Below are 19,340 nucleotides of genomic sequence, written 5' to 3'. Positions count from 1 at the left end.
TAAAGCACCTTGTGATGATGATGGGAATGGACTGCTAGCAGCAGATGCCTTTGCCTGAACATTGTCACGCATTCTTCACCACAGGACCGTTACATGATCCTAGGCCAAAATGGCTTCTTTGTGAGCCCTTCTGACTCCTTGGCCATCATTGCCGCCAACCTCTCTTGCATTCCGTATTTCCGTCAGATGGGAGTCCGAGGGTTTGGAAGGAGTATGCCCACCAGCACGGCCCTCGACAGGTAAGCAAAATGTCACTGTGGAAAACTGCATGACAGGCCTCTGATGTCACTGTTCCCTCCGCTGGTGGCTGTCATTCATTCTCCCCTCGCACTCTGGGAATTGTTGAATTTAGAGATATGGGAATTTAGAGACATGGTATAGTTAATAGAAGTGTGAAAAATCAGGTAGCCTGCGCTGGGTTCTGCTACGTCTTAGCTCTCAGGAACTTAGGAAACTTATTTGATTTCTGTGTCTCTTGTTTTCTTATCTTTAAGATGAGCATGATAATAGTATCATCCGTACATGGATTGTATGAGGTAGGAATGAGGCGATTCTTATAAACCATGTAACAGAACACATGGTTCATAGTAAATACTTCATAAATGTTTGGTAAGAAAACTTACTAAATATGTAAGCAAGGTAGAAAGAACATGAGTCTTAGGATCAGATAATATTATTTTAAAATGTTCACTTATCTCAGGCTTCCCTGGTAGCTCAGCTGGTAAAGAATCCGCCTGCAATCCAGGAGACCCCGGTTGGATTCCTGGGTTGAGAAGATCCCCTGGAGAAGGGATACACAACCCACTCTAGTATTCTGGCCTGGAGAATTTCATGGACAGAGGAGCCTGGCAGGCTACAGTCCATGGGGTTGCAAAGAGTCAGACATGACTGAGCAACATTTACTATATCATCATTAGTTCTGTAAAAACAGGGAAGAGAAGTTTGTTGTAAGAATGAAGCAAGATACACATGGAAAATGCTCAACAGGAAACTCGGTAGATAACAGTCTAAGGTTTCTTTCCCTGGCTCTATCCACCCATTTTTTACCTTATCTTAGAAAACAGTGAATTTCAGAGTCTAATATTTTCAAGCAATGTATATTATTGTGGAAGCAGTATTTGTTCATGCTGGAAAGTTAAAAAAACCAGAAAACTAGGAAAATGTAAGCAACTCTGCCTGAGCTGCTTATGTTAATTGATAAATGTATTTTCCCTACTGAATCTCTTTATATACATATATAATATATATGCATAGTTATAAATAATGTATAACATACATAATATAATACAATATGTATAATATATATTTGCCTTTTTGTGAAACCAAAAAGAGATCTGAAAGTACATACTGCCTTGTAACTTTTTTCCCCCATCAACAATCTCCAAGTTTGTTAATACACTTTGTCTTAATACACTTTTATAAAACCAAGATCATATTCAAATTTCCCGAGTGTCCCTGGAGTGTCTTTAATAGATGATTTTGCCCAAAGCAGCATCCTGTCTAACATCATACATTGCATCTGGTTGTCACATCTCTTAAGTCTTTTAGAATCTAGCACAAGCCTTTTATCTTTTAGTTAATGCTAATGATTTTTGAGGAGACCAGACCAGTTGTCCTGCAGAATCTCATCTTCTGGATGGTGAAGTTATTTCCTCATGGTGTTACCATTCATTCAGTCATTCCTGAAGTAAATTTTATATGCAGGGAAGGAGTTAATCTTAAGGGTACAATTCAATGAGTTTTGGAAAAGATATACATCTGGGTGACAACCAATGAAAGTAAGATATAGAACATTCCCATCACCCCCCAGAGTTCCTCCTTCCAATGCCCCATTGTTGTAATTTCTTCTGCTATATTTAGGCTTTGCCTGTTCTTGAGCTTCACAAAAATAGAATCATATACTACATATTTGTTACTAGTTTTTTCATTTAACATGTTTTTTAAATTCATCCACATTCACTGAATTTGTAACTGGTTAATTCCCCTATGTTACAGTATAGTATATCAGTGTATGAATATATCACAATTTATTTTCCCAGTATCCTGTTGATGAACATTTGGGTTGTTTTCACTTATTAGATACTATAAATCGTGCCATTATAAACATTCTTACACATGTATTTTTGTGTATGCATCTACATTTCTTCAGTTAATATCCAGGAGTAGAATGTTGATTGTAGGATAGATGTATGTTTAATTTAACAAGAAACTGCCAAACTATTTTCCATTTTATACTCTTATTTGCAGTGTGTGAGAGTTTTAGTTGCTTTATATCTTCAACAACATTTGGTGTTATCATTCTTTTTTATTTTAACCAATGTAGTGAGTGCAAAATAGTGTTTCATTTTGGTTTAAATTTGTATTGTTCTAGTGATGTTGAGCTCATTTTCATATGTTCATTGTCAATTTATGAACTTCTTTGTTATGTACCTGTTTGAAATGTATTTGCTCAGTTGAAGGTGCATTATTTGTCTGTTTGTTATTGACTTATTGAAGTTCTTTATATATTCTCGATAATAAGGTTTTTTTTGGCCATACTGCCAGCTTGTGGAATCTTATTTCCCTGACCAAGAATTGAACCCAGGCCCTCAGCCGTGAGAGGCCTAACTGCTGGTCCACTAGGGAATTCCCTGGATAATAAGTCTTTTGTCAGATATATGTATTACAGACATTTTTTCCATGCCTGTCACTTTCCCATTCAAATTCTTAATTGTGTCTTTTGATGAGGGTGAGTTTTAAATTTTGACAATGTCCAGCCTTTTTTATTATATAATTGTTTGCTTAGTCACTCAGTCATGTCTGACTTGTTGCAACCTTATGGACTGTAGCCCACCAGACTCTTCTGTCCATGGGGATTCTCCAGGCAAGAATACTGGAGTGGATTGCCATGCCCTTCTTCAGAGGATTTTCCCAACCCAGGGATCAAACCTAGGTTTCCCGAATTGCAGGTGGATTTTTTACAGTCTGAGCCACCAGGGAAGCCCAAGAATACTGGAATGGGTAGCCTATCCTTTCTCGAGGGGATCTTTCCAACCCAGGAATCAAACCAGGGTCTTCTGCATTGCACGCAGATTCTTTACCACCTGAGCTACCAGGGAAACCCTCATATAATTAATATATACTTTTTTATCTTCTGTAAGAAATCTTTGCTTACCCAAAGGTCAAAAAGATGTTTTTTCCTTTTCTTTCTTTTGGAATCATTGTAGTTTTAATTTTGCATTTAAATCTTTGATGATTTTGAATTAATTTTTCTGTTGATTATAAGGCAGGGGTTGAAGCTCACTTTTTCTCTATATCCACTTGTTATTGAAAAGAATTTACCTTTCCCTTGATGTGTTTGTTAAAAATCAGTTGACCGTATACATGTGAGTCTGTTTCAAGATTATCCCTTCTGCTCCATTGATCTATTGTCTATCCCCATGCCAATATTTCCTTGTCTTGATTATTGAAGTTTTAAAGTAGTTGTTTAAGTCAGATGACTCCCCCAACTCTTATTACCTTTTTCTTCATATAGAAAAAATTATGTGTCTAATGTCCTTTGCATTTCTATGTACATTTTAGAATCAACTTGTTATTTTCTACTAGGGCCAGTTGCAGTTTTGATTGAAATTGTGTTGAGTCCACAGAGCAATTCTGAAAGAATTACATTTCAATACTATTGAGATTTCTAGTCCATGAATGTGATATAGCTCTCATTTTATTTAGTTTTCTTTAATTTCTCTTACATACTTTGTAGGTTAGTTTCTCTTCCGTATATTTTGTAGTTTAGCATGGAAATCTTTACAATTTTTGTTAAATTGATTTCATGAGTATTTTGTATGGGTGAAGAGGAACTAAAAAGCCTCTTGATGAAAGTGAAAATGGAGAGTGAAAAAGTTGGCTTAAAGCTCAACATTCAGAAAATGAAGATCATGGCATCTGGTCCATCACTTCATGGGAAATAGATGGGAAACAGTGGAAACAGTGTCAGACTTTATTTTTGGGGCTCCAAAATCACTGCAGATGGTGACTGCAGCCATGAAATTAAAAGACGCTTACTCCTTGGAAGAAAAGTTATGACCAACCTAGACAGCATATTCAAAAGCAGAGACATTACTTTGCCGACTAAGGTCCGTCTAGTCAAGGCTATGGTTTTTCCAGTGGTCATGTATGGATGTGAGAGTTGGACTGTGAAGAAGGCTGAGTGCTGAAGAATTGATGCTTTTGAACTGTGGTGTTGGAGAAGACTGTTGAGAGTCCCTTGGACTGCAAGGAGATCCAACCAGTGCATTCTGAAGGAGATCAGCCCTGGGATTTCTTTGGAGGGAATGATGCTAAAGCTGAAACTCCAGTACTTTGGCCACCTCATGCGAAGAGTTGACTCACTGGAAAAGACTCTGATGCTGGGAGGGACTGGGGGCAGGAGGAGAAAGGGACGACCAAGGATGAGATGGCTGGATGGCATCACGGACTCGATGGACGTGAGTCTGAGTGAACTCCGAGAATTGGTGATGGACAGGGAGGCCTGGTGTGCTGCGATTAATGGGGTCACAAATAGTTGGACATGACTGAGTGACTGAACTGAACTGAACGCAAATGGAGTAGTTTTATAAGTTTAATTTTCCAGTTGTTTGCCACTAGTAATTAGAAATATAATTGATTTCTGTAAATTGATCTTTTAATCCTCTCCCAGTACAGAGATGAATCAGATGACTTTTGTATACCCGCTATGTTCCTTCTTTCCCTCAGGTGATATTGATGTCAAATCTGTGATAATTAATGAACCACAGTTTAAAATTCTTGCCTAGCAGCTCCAAAGGGTGGGATGTGTAATTCCATTCTTCCCCATTTGCCTTGGTTTATATCTTTCCTTTAAAAAAAAAAAATCAGCAAAACTTGTAGAAAGCAAAGCAAAAACCAGACTGTCTCTAGAAATGGAAAACCCAGAGTCATAGCGGATCCTGAGTTCTATGTAGGTTACCTAATATTCTGGGAGGATACACAAGGTGGCTCAGTGGTTGGTAAAGAATCCGCCTACCAGTGCGGACTTGGGGAGAAATGTGAGTTCAATCACGGTGTCAGAAAGATCCCCTGAAAGAGGAAATGGCAACCCACTCCAGTATTCTCCCCTAGAGGATCACATGGACAGAGGATCCTGGCTGGCTGCCATCCATGGGCTCACAAAGGGTCAGAAAGACCCAGCAACTGGGCATACATGTACTCTTATACATAATCTTACAATTTAGAAAGAACTTTCATTAATTTGAATTCACTTGATCTTTGCAGTAATTTAGAAGTGCATTGGGTAGACATTACTCTCAGCATATTAAAGATGCTGAACCAATTATCAGAGAGATTAAGTGACACAAGGTTACACAGCTAATAAGCAAGTGACCTGGGATTTGAAACGATTGCATCTGCCTAGTAGCTGCAACTTAATCAGGATGGTTTCTGAGAGACCAGTAGCGAATGTTGCTCGGCTCTCCTGTGGGGTAGTCAGCAGCTTCCCAAATCCTGGCCGGGAGGGGCCAGTTTCATTCTGAAAACACAACCCATTTGTGCTCTTTTCTTATGGAAATTTCCCAGTTGTTCTCGGTTTCAGTTTATCCCTCCTGCCCAATGAATCTCTGTTTCAGTCAGAAACCAGAAGCCTTGCTTAGAAAGTTCACAGAGGACCTGTTCTGATATGTAAGTGACCATTTAAAAGGATTATTCACGCTTGCTGGTTGGGATTCAGAATTCTGTGGGCCTCTGAAGTGGTGATTTGTTTTGGGTATTTTGATCTCTTGTGGAGTCCCTGGTGGAGTCTCATGATAGACACTTTATAAGTTTCTTCTTCGTGAAAGAAATGCTGCCTCAAAATTTTATCTTGTCAGTAGTTTCCCACTTAGGTTATTTTTTAATTAATAAAATCATAGGAATGTGCCCCTAAATGCCAGACCCTGGAAGAAAGACAACGAAGTGACAGACACATTCAATGGTGCACTTGCCCAAACTCCTTGGATTGCAGAATAAGGGAGCCCTGCACCCTTGATGCTGATGAATTATTCAGACAAACTTCCATTGTTTCATGGACAATTGTTTTTCCCTGAGGGAAGACTTTCAGTATCTTTTATTTCTACTCTTACAGTATCACTGAAACAAGGATTCCATTTACCCCAGAATAATACCATTTCAGCCTTGAAAATGGCATTCTTTTGGGCTTTGTCATTCTGAATGTGTCTGATTTGTGGTTACAGATGAATCTGTGTTGCTGAAATAATTTTGGTTCAAATTATTTGAGAAGTAAAGCACATTAGAAGTGTATTTGTGGCCGAAGATTTGTCTTTACCCTGTGAGGTGGTATTAAATAATCTGTGTTATCATCCTTCAATAATACTTATGAAGCACCCATCTGTGCTGGGTCCTGTGCTGAATGCTGTGTTAAGCAAGGCAGACACATGCAGACATGAACTCTCCTCATTAAGAGATATTTAGAGCCTCAATCAAGGCTGGCATCCTAGAATACACTGCAAGAGAGCCATATCTAGAAAGTATGTTTTGACTACAGGGAGGCCATATGAGGTCCACCACCCATAAACATGATGGAAAAAGGAATTAATACTCTTCTACTCTCTTTTTGCTTTTTGTGTCACTCCTGTTGTTCACCATTTATTCACTCAAGAAATATTTATTAAGGGCCTTCTATATCCTAGACAGTTGTCCCTTGCCCTGATGGAACTTACTGTCTGATGCAGAAGATGAATAATAACAAGTAAAGAAAAAGCATATAAACCCAAATTGGAATGCATGTTCAGGGAAAATGAACTTGGTATAGTAATAATAGAAAAGTGTGGAATATCCTCCTTGGTTAGATAGATAATGGACTTTCTGAGGAGTTTATGGGTAGGACCAAAGACTAGAAACACGCAGGTAGGCCTGGCTTTGATGCTGAGATTAGAAATGGCCCATAGCACATGTGAAAGTGCTTATTTTTTCAGAATGTGGTCTACAACTGTTTGTTGCCAGTCCTCAATCTGAAATATGTACTGTAGCTTTATCTTGAACCTACCCAGCTGGTCATTGGAATCTAGACAGTGTTAATCCAGCAAGTATGCAACATCTACTGATCTACGATGAACTTGGTCCTTGTTACACACTTTAGATCTGTGTTACTTTGTCTCCAAGATCAGTCAGGATGCACCGTGGTAAGGGAGAGAGAGTGTTGTGAGCTAATGTGTAATTATACAGTCTCCCATACATCCGTTGTGCTATAGAGTGATAGGAATTATTTTGCCTTAGCAGATAAATATGTTCAAGTGTAACCTATATTAAAACAGAAAAGAGAGGAAAAGCTCATTATAATAGTAGTTATTGCCCTAGAACCGTCCATAGCTGTTTAATTCATGGTCAAGGGACAAAGGAAATGGCACCATCAGAAGGGTTTGCTAAAAAGAATTTAGTAATAGTAGCTTTAATAACCTGGTCTACAGAAGTATGAACAAAGATAATGAAGGAAACCAAAAGAAAAAAAAAAAAAAAGCAAGAAGTGATGGAGTAGCATCCCAGGACTCACAGTATCAGAAAGCTAGTAATCCCCCAGGACTGAAGAGTCAGGGAGGTATTGGGTAACCATAGCCTGAGAAGATTTGGAGTTGGCAGGACTGATCTTGTCAGGGAGGTATAAATACCCTAACTTCTCTCTTTTCCCACCCTCCAGTCTCTTGCTGATGCCTCCTCTTGACCAAACCCCACAGGAAGCCGGGGGCAGCCCTTGCAGCTCAGCCTCCTAGGGAAGCCGACAGGGCAGAGATGGGCATTGAATGAAATGGAGGACTCTCAGGTGGAAGGGGCAAGCAAGGAACAGCCAGCACAAGGGCCGATCTTTTTGGTAATCTCTACCTGCTTGTCTCCAGTCTCATCCTCTCCCCAGTTTCTTGGACCTCAGGTGTAGCCAGCTGAGTTAATCATGCTCATCATTGAACAGTCTTTTCATAATGTGTCCAGTGGGAGACTCATTTCTTATTATTAAAAAAATAACGTATTTCTCTTTTCTTTGATTACCCTCCTCCCAGAGACAATCACAAATGTGTATTTGTTGGGTATCCTTTTGTTTGCGTATGTTGTTTTATTTGCATGTACTTCAAATGATTGTGACTAGTACTAAAAATAGACTGGATTTGGTTTCTTATTCTTTTCCACTGAAGACTTTATGTTACAATCCTCTTAGTGGCTAAGTGTGCGTGTAGTGTGTTGCTTCTGACTGCTGCTTAGTAGTCCATGGTGTGCATCCACAGGTTACTTCCATTCTTGATCCTCTGAACACTCAGGCTGCCTCTTACCTCCTGCATCAGTGAATGAGGCTTCATAGTCCCCTTGGGATTTATATGAGAGTTTCTTCAACATGTGTATCCAAGAGGAGAATTGTTGGGTCAGAAGCACTGTGTATACTTAATTTGACCAAATCCTGTGTTAGATTGTACTTCACTAGTCTGCTTCCCTGCTAGTTTCTGCATCTTCAAGTCCAGACCAATACTTTTATTGACTAATGGAAGAGTCAATCAATGAACAGTGGAAGAGATAGAGAGTAATACACCATTGCTGTACTAGATTTTCATTGCTCATATTAATAATGAACATCTCTTCAGATGCTTGAGATTTGGGGGTTTCCTTTCAATTAACTCTGTTGCTAGCCTTTGCCTGATTTTGTATTTAGGATTTTCTCCCCTTTTTTGGTGGATTTCCATGAGCTCATTGTACATTCTATATATTTGTTGCTATCGTTTAGTTGTTAAGTTGTGTCTGACTCTATTGTGACTCCATGGACTGTTGCCCACCAGGCTCCTCTGCCCATGGGATTTCCCAGGTGAGAATACTGGAATGCGTTGCCATTTCTTTCTCCAGGGGATCTTCCCAACCCAGGGATTGAGCCTGCATCTCCTGCTCGGCAGGCAGATTCTTTACCACTGAGCTGCCTGGGAAGCCCCCTTACAGGTTCCAAATTTGATGATCTCTCACACTGATGTACCTTTGCATATCCTGTTCTCTTTCCTTGAAATGTGTTCCCTTAACCTTGTCCACTGCCTACTTTGTCCTTCCTGATCTTTCAAGACTTGAGTCAGTATCACCTTCTTGGTAGTACCCTTTTGATGTCGTATTTCTCCATCCAAAGCAGCACATAGAACTTACTCTTCAGAGGTCTCTTTATCACAGTTGTCACAGACATTAAAAACATGTTTGTCCATTTCCTAATGTCCTGTAAATCCCCCACAAGCAAAGGTTTTGGCCAGTGCCTGGCATAGGATAGGTTCTCAAAAACGCTTACCAAATGAATGAATAAGGTTTTTTTCCCTTTTGGAATATTTTTTTATTTGGGAGAAAAAGTAGCTTGAGCTCCACAGATCTAATCACATAATTCTAAAAGTTAACTGCCATGATATATAAACAAGCTTCTTTGAACTTTTTTGCAAAATAAATTTGTCAATTTATTGGTTGCAGAGGATAATAAATATACCGAGTGATAAGGAGAAAAGGAATGATATATAATTTTTTAGTCTTTTGGGTGTCTGATAAAACTGTGCCTGACTTATGGTTTTCATTTATATTTAGGTAACTTTGAGGTGAGTTGAATTTTAGTTATGCTATGTATTGGTTATAACAATAAAAATGAGATCAAAGGAAGCAATGGCATAGCACTTATTTCTCAGTCAATAGGTAAACACACTTACCAGAGCCTGAACTTAAGCTCAGGTTTCTTTATTCCTTTCCCTGGTAGGTAGGGTGAGTACTGATTTCATCCTAGGTTAGAGGATACCTTCTATGCCTTTTGTGTCTACCTTCTGGAAAGGATGCTGATGGTGATTCAAGCCTGCTTGTCAGTATTTCTATGAGTTGGTGTCAGATGAGAAAGCAATTTCATGCCCACATTAAGTAGAGGGCATTAATAGATTAATTACCTAAAGTGAGAGGAATAAATTGATAACATTTAAGACTAGAATCTGCAAGAACTTTGGAGATGTTGGATAAACCATCTTTTGTTCAGTTGTTCAGAGCTGTCTTGGTTGGGTGTTTGCTCTCTGTGTTGGTCAGTAAAACAATTTTGAATGAGCAATCAGTAATCTGAGTTCCAAAACAGATAGTTATCATCACTGCTACATGTAATCTCGGACAAACCATTTTTAAGAATTGGCTTTCTCTGGCCTGCTATATCTGTAGGGACTCCTGGCCACTCTTGAGTTTTGTTTCTGGAAAGGCATAGTCATTAATAACAGTTCCAATATCCTATCCTCAGTCCTTCCATTCCCATTGGCTTGGCACTTGTTGGCAAATAATTTTGACCACTGGTGAGTTCTGCCAATACTGAAAGAAATTCATTTATACTACCCTAGGTGATTGGGAATTAAAGATCACTTAAGGCTAGGTTCCAATGCCATCTGGTCTAGAGCATATAACTAAGTGGCATGTAGTTCTCCAATGCAAACGTTGACTTCATGGCTTATCTTTACTTATAATCTCAGTTTTGATTTTTGAAGGGTCCATTTGGCTAAATATCCTTCTTTCTTTTTTGTGACTTCAAATACTTATACACTTTAAAAATCAATCCAATTCATTATTGCAAAGAGGTATGATGTAACTTTTTGGGCTGATGAAAATGTTCTGTATCTTAATTATGGTAGCAATATTAATAATACAACTCTATCTGTGTACCTATCTATCAAGATTCATACAATTGTACACTTAAAAACTGGTGAATTTTATTTTATATCAGTAATACCTTGATAAAAGTGATAAAAATAATCAAATCCTATTCATTCGAAAACAAACCAAAGAACTTCTCTTGGGTCTTCCTTTATGATTAAGGTCATGGATCATGACTCTGAGTACCTCTAGTTCCTAGCATCAAGGCTTGCATTTACCAGACTATCAATACAGACTGGCTGGTTTCAAGTGATACCAGTGGTCTTTGGAATTGCTGTCCACTACTTCCTTCTCTCTGGTGAGCCAAAACATCAGTACACTATTTTCAGTCTTGTCTTGGGAAAGATTTACATTTAGAGTTGAAAGTTCTAAGATTTCAAGGTCATTAGTCAAATTTATCGGTGGCATAAAGATATAAAGAAGATAGGATAGCCCAGCATAACTGAACTGTATGCTTTGTCAGGCAGCCAGAGAAGCTTGGCACTTGACAATGATTTTAAATGACGGAGGATAGTGATGAATCATCTCAGGCCTGAAGATCCTTTTGGAGTGAAAGAGCTTTTTGTGCAAAAATGTACTTTTGGTATATGCTTTATATTTTGAAATGAACTTTATAACTTTTACCTAAAAAAAGTTTTTTAATGGATTTTAAACCTCAGCCTCTTAGGGTCTTAAACTGAACCTGTTGGAACACTGGTTAAATTGCCAAGTCTATCAATTTCACTTTCCAGTAGGGCTGAGGTATGAATAGTATCTAAGAAAGATGCACAGGAGAATAAAAAAACCCTCCCCAAATTTTGCCTGCTCAACACAGAGGAAGAGGGTGAATGCATTTTTAATTATAGTGGATTTTGTTACAGTTTCTTATTCAATGGTCACATAAGCCCTCAGAAGTATTTGTGTTGTGTTATTGAAGCTTTATAGGAAAAGTATGATACTGGGAGATTAAGTAATATGTTTCGGTCCATATTAACTGAAGTAGACTTAGCCTCAGGTGAATCTTGACCTAGCAACTCGGTGACACCTGAAAATCCCTCTCTGCTTTGGCCGTTATGATGGCCCACAGTTGCCCATCAAAAAGCAAGCAGTCAAGACTGGTACTAGATTGTCTGATTTCCAATCTCATAACTTCTTTGCTGTTCCTTATTGCTGAGAATAGGAGAAATTCTGATTATATCTTGGGTGAAAGTCATTTGTGTCTATCAGTGTGTGTGTCGAGGGACCTATGTGTGTGGTGGGTGACATCAGACATGCATAATTTATTTTGACCCCAAAATGTCTTATAATTTTGACCTTAAACATCACTCTTGTTTAGTAAAGTTCTGGAAGAAGCAGTTGTTGGCTGTAATTTAAGACTTCCAGGACAGTGTTGACTGGAGTTTAAGGTAGGGTTTGAATTTTATACCCTTACCTCAGGATCGGCTTGAAGTAGTAAGATCAGGAGTGGCTGTATGAAAAAGCCTTTATCACATTTCAGCAGTGTGTCTCCATAACATTCTGTGTAAAGTGGGCTAAACTGATATGATTCCTTTTAAGAGTTTTTAGTCTTAGGCAACACTGATGAGCAGAAACATAAAGATTACCAGTTAAATAAAATGGGATCTTTTAATAAGTAATGTGTTAGTGGTTGGTTATGATATTTGATGCTTATAAAAAGAAAAGAAAAAAAATTGTGTAAGCCCCTGTCTATATGGCTTATACAGGTGAGGGTAGATTTCAGAACTGGGGAGTCATTCATCTCATCTCTGATCAGGTTTCTGCCTGAGGTTTAAATTTGTCATTTGGAATTCCAAGTTCTTTTAGAGTCCCTGGTGGCATCAGTGTTTTATATCCTAGCATAAAAGAAATTGTTTGGTGAGTTGGTGATTGTATTTAAGAATGCACATTCTCTATCCAGGACTCACAGAGAGATTGTATCAGTCAGGATCTTTGCCCTGCAGATGAGAGAACACTAGTTGAAATGGGACCTAAATAATAAAGGGAATGTTTCAGCCCATATTAACTGAAGTAGACTTGGCCTCAGGTGAATCTTGATCCAACAACTTGGTGACACCTGAGACACTCCCTCTCTGCTTTGCCTTAGAAGGTATCACTTTCATCCTCAGGTTCCCTGCCTCTCTCTCTAGGCTGTCTCTTTGAGGGAGCAAGTTTTCAGGCCTCACCTGCTTATATTACCTTGTCTAGGAGGATAAAGTTTTTTTTAATCAAAGTGTATTTGATTTATAGTTGACAATGTTGTGTTGGCTTTAGGTGTACAACACAGTGATTCAGTTATACATATGTATATGTATATATATATTCTTTTTTTTCAGATTCTTTTCCATTACAGGTTATTACAGAATATCATGCATAGTTCCCTGTGTTATACAGTTGGTCCTGTTCTTGTTGGTTATATACTTTATGTATAGTAGTATGTATATATTAATTCCAAACTAGGAGGATAAAGTGTACACATGTGTGTATGTGTTTGAGACAAAGATTTTCTAGAAAGAAGTAATTGAGAACATGCCCTTGAGTCTTGACTTTGTGGGTGTTTTTATCATCTCTGACCTTTTGGCTCACTGAGCATGGAGTGTGGGAGAGACTGAAAGTTTTGAGCCCTTTCTCCTCATTTAGTGGAGTTGGGAGGGCAGTTATTCCTTCCCAAACCAAGTGACAGAGAATGGATGCAGAGCAAGCTTCTTTCTTCCTCCTTCCAGAATTAGTAATGGTAGCAACTTGAGACCCAGTAGGTGGCCAGAGATGTGAACTAGGTGAGTGTACTGTGGTTCAGTTCTGGAATGAGAATTCAGGACCTGGTTAGGAACTCCAGAAGCCCTTCTTGTTACCTCCTCATATCCCTGCTGATCCTCTGCTGCTTCCCAGTAACTGACAACAGTGTTAGAATTTGGATGGTGGTGCTTGCCTCAGATCTCTGCATGTGTTCAGGAATTCATCCGTCTTTCTTTCCCATCCTTTTCTGTCTACCCCTTCCTTCCCTTTCTTCCTCCATTTCTCTTGCTCTTTCCCTCTTTCCTCACTTTATCCTTTGTCCTTCCTTTTTTCTCTGCCTCTATCCTTACCACGCTTCCCAGGTGGCGCTAGTGGTAAAGAACCCACCTACCAGTGCAGGAGACATAAGGGTTCGATCCCTGAGCTGGGAAGATCCTCTGTGGAAGGGCATGGCCACCCATTCCAGTATTCTTGCCTGGAGAATCCCATGGATATAGGAGCCTAGTGGGCTACCATCCATAGGATCACAAAGAGTTGGACACGACTGAAGCGACTTATCATGCATGCATGCATCCTTACCTACCTTCCACTTTGTCAATTTTCAAAAACCATTTTTAGTACCTGCTGTGTGCTGAGCCCACTGCTAGGTGCTGAATACATTGCTGAAGTTTGTCTTCTCTTCCACATTCTTTCTTCCTTTGTCAAACTTCACCATCAACAAGATTTATTAATATTCTCTCTGGAAGGTGTTCTGCTAGATTCAGAAAGGTTCATGACTTCAATCTGAATGTTAACGAGAGATTTGGAGAGTGTTTCCAGATCATGAGGTAGTATCCTGCAGATTGCCTTACACAGATTCTGCTACCTAAATTTAGGAGTGGGAGGGAAAGAGAGAGTGTGTGTGCTGCTGAGAGAGGACATAGGTTAAGGAGTGAAGACATTCCTGCCTGCCAGTACACACAAATGTGTTCATGCATGGAGTGGGACGTGGTACTCTGACTTTCACTGGCTTCTGCGTTCAAACTACCTGGGTTTGAATCCTCTGCTCTCTGGTTGTATGTCTTTGGGCTGGTTCCCTAATCAGGTTCTTTCCTGCTAAATGAGATAATAACGACATCATTCTCACTGGGATTAAAAGAGGTAATGTATGAACAGTGCTTTAACCTCTGAGCCACCTATGCCCTGGGTTTGATCCCTGGGTTGGGAAGATCCCCTGGAGAAGGAAATGGCAACCCACTCCAGTATTCTTGCCTGGAGAATCCCATGGACTGAGGAGCCTGGTGGACTACAGTCCACAGGGTCGCAAAGAGTCGGACACGACTGAGCGACTTCACTTTCACTTTTCACTTTCATGAACAGTGCTTAGAGCAGTGTGTTCACAGTAAGACCTCAAAGAAGGTTAATTGTTATCATCATGATGTTGAAATTTCACGGATAGCAAACTCAAACCAGCCTCAGTTCTTTAACACTAAGGAACTGGGACTAAAAATTTAACCAGTGGCCGCACTTAGACCCAATATCCCCCATGTAGATACTGGTGATTGAGTGGGAGTTCCTTCTATGGGTGCCTCACATTTCATAGCACAACAAGCTTTTAGAAGACTGCTGTTGTGATTCTCAAGTATCTTTATTTGGTAGTTTTTCAGATTACTTCGTAAATAATGATTGTTAATTTTCTTTAGCTCTTCTCTAGCTGTAAATGGAACGTTTCACTAGGGACCCAGGATTAGACCCATTGTTATTTGATCTTTTGCCTTTTTATTAATATTCTTTAAAGTTGTTACAATGAAAAGTTCTTTGTTCATAGAAGTAAGTGGACCCTGAACTATCGAACCCTGATCATCTCATCTCTTTAGAAAAATTGTCTTTCTGGAAAACCATAGCGTTTCTTTTTTTCTTTTAAAACACACCTGTGTCTGTCTGTATTTGGGGCAGAGCAATTAAACCCACATATGTGTGTGTGTGTGTGTATGTATATGTGTGTGTGTGTATGTTAGTTGCTCAGTTGTGTCTGACTCTTTGCGACCCCGTGGACTGTAGCCCACCAGGCTCCTCTGTCCATGGAATTCTCCGGGCGGGAATACTGAAGTGGGTAGCCATTCCCTCCTCCAGGGATCTTCCTGACCCAGAGATCAAACCCAGATCTCCTGCATTGTGAGTGGACTCTTTAGCATCTGAGCCACCAGAGAAGCCCTTTAAATCCCCATACAGAATTCAAATATTTTTCCCCTACTGCTACTTCTGCTGCTAGTATTTTTATATTGTGTTATATGTACATCCAATTAAAACATATAGTGCAATTTGTTTGCATAATATAAGTACTTGCCCATTTCACAATCTGTTCACTATTCAGCCAAAAGCTAAAAAGTAAAATAAGAGAAACACTATGACTAAATTAACTACTCTATGATATACCTGTGTTGGGGGGAGAAGAGGACAGAGGAGACATTTGTGAAAGTGGCTTTCTTTGTTACTAATATAGCGCTAGCTATTCCCTTTCTTAACAGTTAACATCTAAATCCCAATTTCTTGTTGTAATGGTTGTTTCCTGCATTTGTAATGACTTTTTAAAAGTTTATTAGCTCCTCCATAGTCTATTTATATGCAGATTCTTTAGCCAAGTCCTCAGGGGAACGAGGAAGAGGCTTGAGAGGTAGAAGGATGAGTATCCTCCACAAATGAGGTTTATTTTTGTGAATCCCATCAAGCAGGTGGGTGCCAGGAGCATGAGAAATTTGAGAATGAGAGTTGGTTTGCACAAGGCTGTTTGGATTTTTGGAGGAAACTTCCATCTGAAGACCAACTCTTGAATTAGGTCAGATATCAAAGACTGTTGTGGCTCTGGGTGGGCATGACATCAAGCCAGTGTGGGATGACTTGAGTGAGCTCTCAGGGAGATACAGTAGAATAAAACAGAAAAGAAGATATATATGTGAACATGTTGGTACTTCTGATTTTATCAGTGATTCCCATCATTTGTCAAAGCTGACGCACTCTTTCCAGAAGGGAAGTTGTCAGGGCTCGTATAGAGGCTCTTCTCCACAGAGCTCCCAAGGACTCATGTTCCTTCTAGCTTGTTGCTCTGACTCCTGCTGGTGCCGCTCTTACCCTCAGACTTTAAGACTGCAGAACTCCAACAACCATGTCTGCATTTTATGCAGCTACTGGAGTACAGGATAAAGAAGGGCAAAAGGAAGAGCAAAAATAGACACATTATATTTTTAAAGAGGTTAGACATTTGATGCTTTTGCTTATATCCTGCTGGCCAGAACTTAATGATATGGCAACACCTAGCTGCAAAGGAAGCTGGGAAGTGGAAGCTTCACTTTGAATGACCTGTGCACAGCTCAAATTCAAGTGTTTTCTTATCAAGAAAGAAGAGGAGCATAGTTACCATGGAACAACTTACAATTTCTGCCATGGGTTTAGATGATATCCCAAATATTCTGTGCAGAATAGTGTAGTCTATGCAGATATAAAATTTAATCTTTGACATGAATTTTTTTTCTTAGGCTGAAGAAGTTAGAGTGATGACATAATTGATGATGCTATTAATGATGACAATGAGGAAGAGGATAAGATATTCCTTATTAACCAAAGAAAAGATAAAAGATTTTATAAATAAGCAAACTGATGCTTGGAGCAGGAGAAACCCATTAATACCCATCCTTACCTATGGAATTATGATGTAACAACAAAGACTGGAAAGCAGGGTTAGGGGAAAGGAAACAAGGTCATTTTTAGTTTCAAGTAACAGAAACCTGAACTCCAAATAATGTAAACAGTAAGGAAAAACTGTAGCTCAGATGTTAAAATGTCTAGAAGGAACTAGCTCCCAGGTAAGGAGGCTAATTCACTGCCTTGGTCTCATCATTAAGGAGCTGGGTTCTGTCATCCTCAGGGTGTGGTCTTTGTCCTTGGTGAGCTTTCCTCATGGAGCTGCTCCAGAAATTGTAGCTCTTCCCCTATATATGATGTGGTCTTATGGAAGAAAAGAGGCTGCTTTTTATTCATGCATCTTTTGAGAGTCAAAGAAACTTTCCGGGAAACCATTCAGTGCAGTAGTTTTCCTTTTCTATGGTATGTTCACTTTTGCTTAGGATAAATGATAAAGCCATTGTTCTGTTAGTGAGGAAATCAGTGTCAGTGACTTTGGGAGGGGAACTGTCAGTGGCTGCTAACTCATTTAAAGTGTTTGCCCAGCATTAAAAGACATTGTAGAATTATGGGTGTTTCCTGAAAATGCCATTGTGTTGATGTCACTTGCTTATTACAGTTTGTTCACTTACTCATCAGTATACATTTATTGAATAATTTCTCTGGGTCAGATGGTGTTATAAGTGAATACAATTTGTGCTTACCCTAAAAAAAATTATGACTCAGAGAGAGAAACAGATATCCTGAGTAACACTTAAAATGTAGCGTGAGAAATGCTATACCAGGGGCCATGAAGTGCTGAGAGGAAACCATTTATGTTGGCCTAGTCCAGGATCAAGACTTAATGGTTGTTATGGAACTTTCTTCTCTAGGTTATGAATGTCTCTCATGGGAAGCTCTTGAATGAACTTTCTTTTCTTTCTTTTTTAACCCAAATATAATGCTTTGAGCAGAGTATTAATCATTCCTCATGGTGGTAAGCAGGGGTGAGTCAGGTCAGGAAAAGAGAAAATGTTCTGGAGCAAACCATTCATTGTGACCAGAAAAGATGCTACAGCATGACTATAAAGACCTTTAGAGTCACAAAGACCGGAGTTCAAATATGAGATCTGCTGTGACTTAGCTGTGTAAATGCAGGGAAGCTACCTAACCTCCCTGTGCTTGTTTTCTCATCTGTCAAATAAAAAGTAGAGTACTTGACTGCCTCAGATTGTTGTGTAACTCAGTTGGGATAATATATGTAAAATGATCAGCAGAAAATAGGCATTTGTGGATATTGCTGTTATTATTAGTTAATAACAGAGTCTACCTTATTTCTACCTTATTTTTTCCTCCCTCATCTAAATCTTCGATTTTATTGAGTGTTTGTTGAGGAAAATTCTTTCCTTCAATCAGAATGTTTCTGGCAACTGAAAGTAAGCCTTTCACGTACTTCCTGATACTTTAGTTTGAGAGTCATCGGGTTAACAGACATTTATAGTGTGATTCTGACAAATATCACATGCTAATATTTCCTACGTTCTGTTTATTCAGTGTTCTCTATTTCCTAAAATAGGAAAGGGCGCACAGCTGAAGAGTTGCCAAATGTTCTCCACAAGTGGCTGGGTTTTCCTTAATTGATGAAATCACCCTTTGTTGATTGGACCCATTTCCAGGGGAATCTCCAGATCTCAAGGCCCACACTCTGCATCCCCTGTCTATCCCCTAAAGCTGTTAGGTATTTTTAAGCCAAGAGTGTCAACTAGTCATGGCAGCTGCATGTCAGAGACCTATTTACTTTCATTGGCTCTGGGGGCCATTCTCTTAATAGTTTCTCCCTTTTATAAAACTTTGTGCCATGTTCCATTTATGAGAAGAACACGGAATTCCAGAGCACGTTGTTTAGGAATAACTGATCTAGCAAATGGAACAGTGACGTTAAGGAGAAATCCAGTTACATGGAGGCCCCGGTCTTCTGTGTGGCTTGAAGAGATGAAGGATGCTGATGTGTTCTTTAGGGAGAGAGATGCAGTTTGACAGGAAACATCTGCTTTCATCTGCTCCAACATCAACACAAGTGATGTGGTAGGAAACCTGTCATGACTGTGTGTTCCACTTCTCAAGCCAGGGCTGGGCCCGACATCGGGACTGTTTGAACAGGCAGCACAGTGTGGCCCCATCTGTCCAAATGTGGGCACGGCAAGCAGCATTATTTGAGAGTATCCTGAGCTATTTCTTATTTAGAGGGAACTATTACTCCCTTCAGGTACCTCTCTTCTTTATGGTTTCTCTCTCTCGTCACGTTTCTCTTCTAGACTTTGGTGATGAGTGTATAC

At 39.4% G+C, this 19,340-nt stretch overlaps 1 protein-coding gene across 2 annotated transcripts in view; it reads left to right on the top strand.

Moving 5' to 3' along the window:
• The window catches only part of PGM5 (phosphoglucomutase 5), a 206,253-nt gene that overhangs the window by 43,232 nt on the left and 143,681 nt on the right, over positions 1-19,340 (top strand). For both annotated transcript variants that reach the window (XM_004004337.5, XM_060409386.1), the window contains exon 6: positions 85-239. In XM_004004337.5, the coding sequence (XP_004004386.1) occupies positions 85-239 (155 nt within the window). The remainder of the gene's footprint in view (positions 1-84; positions 240-19,340) is intronic.

The sequence above is a fragment of the Ovis aries genome, chromosome 2, assembly GCF_016772045.2.
Source record: "Ovis aries strain OAR_USU_Benz2616 breed Rambouillet chromosome 2, ARS-UI_Ramb_v3.0, whole genome shotgun sequence".
Classification (NCBI taxonomy): domain Eukaryota; kingdom Metazoa; phylum Chordata; class Mammalia; order Artiodactyla; family Bovidae; genus Ovis; species Ovis aries.
The sequence above is the reverse complement of the archived record's forward strand: the minus strand, read 5'-3'. Positions and strand labels throughout refer to the sequence as shown.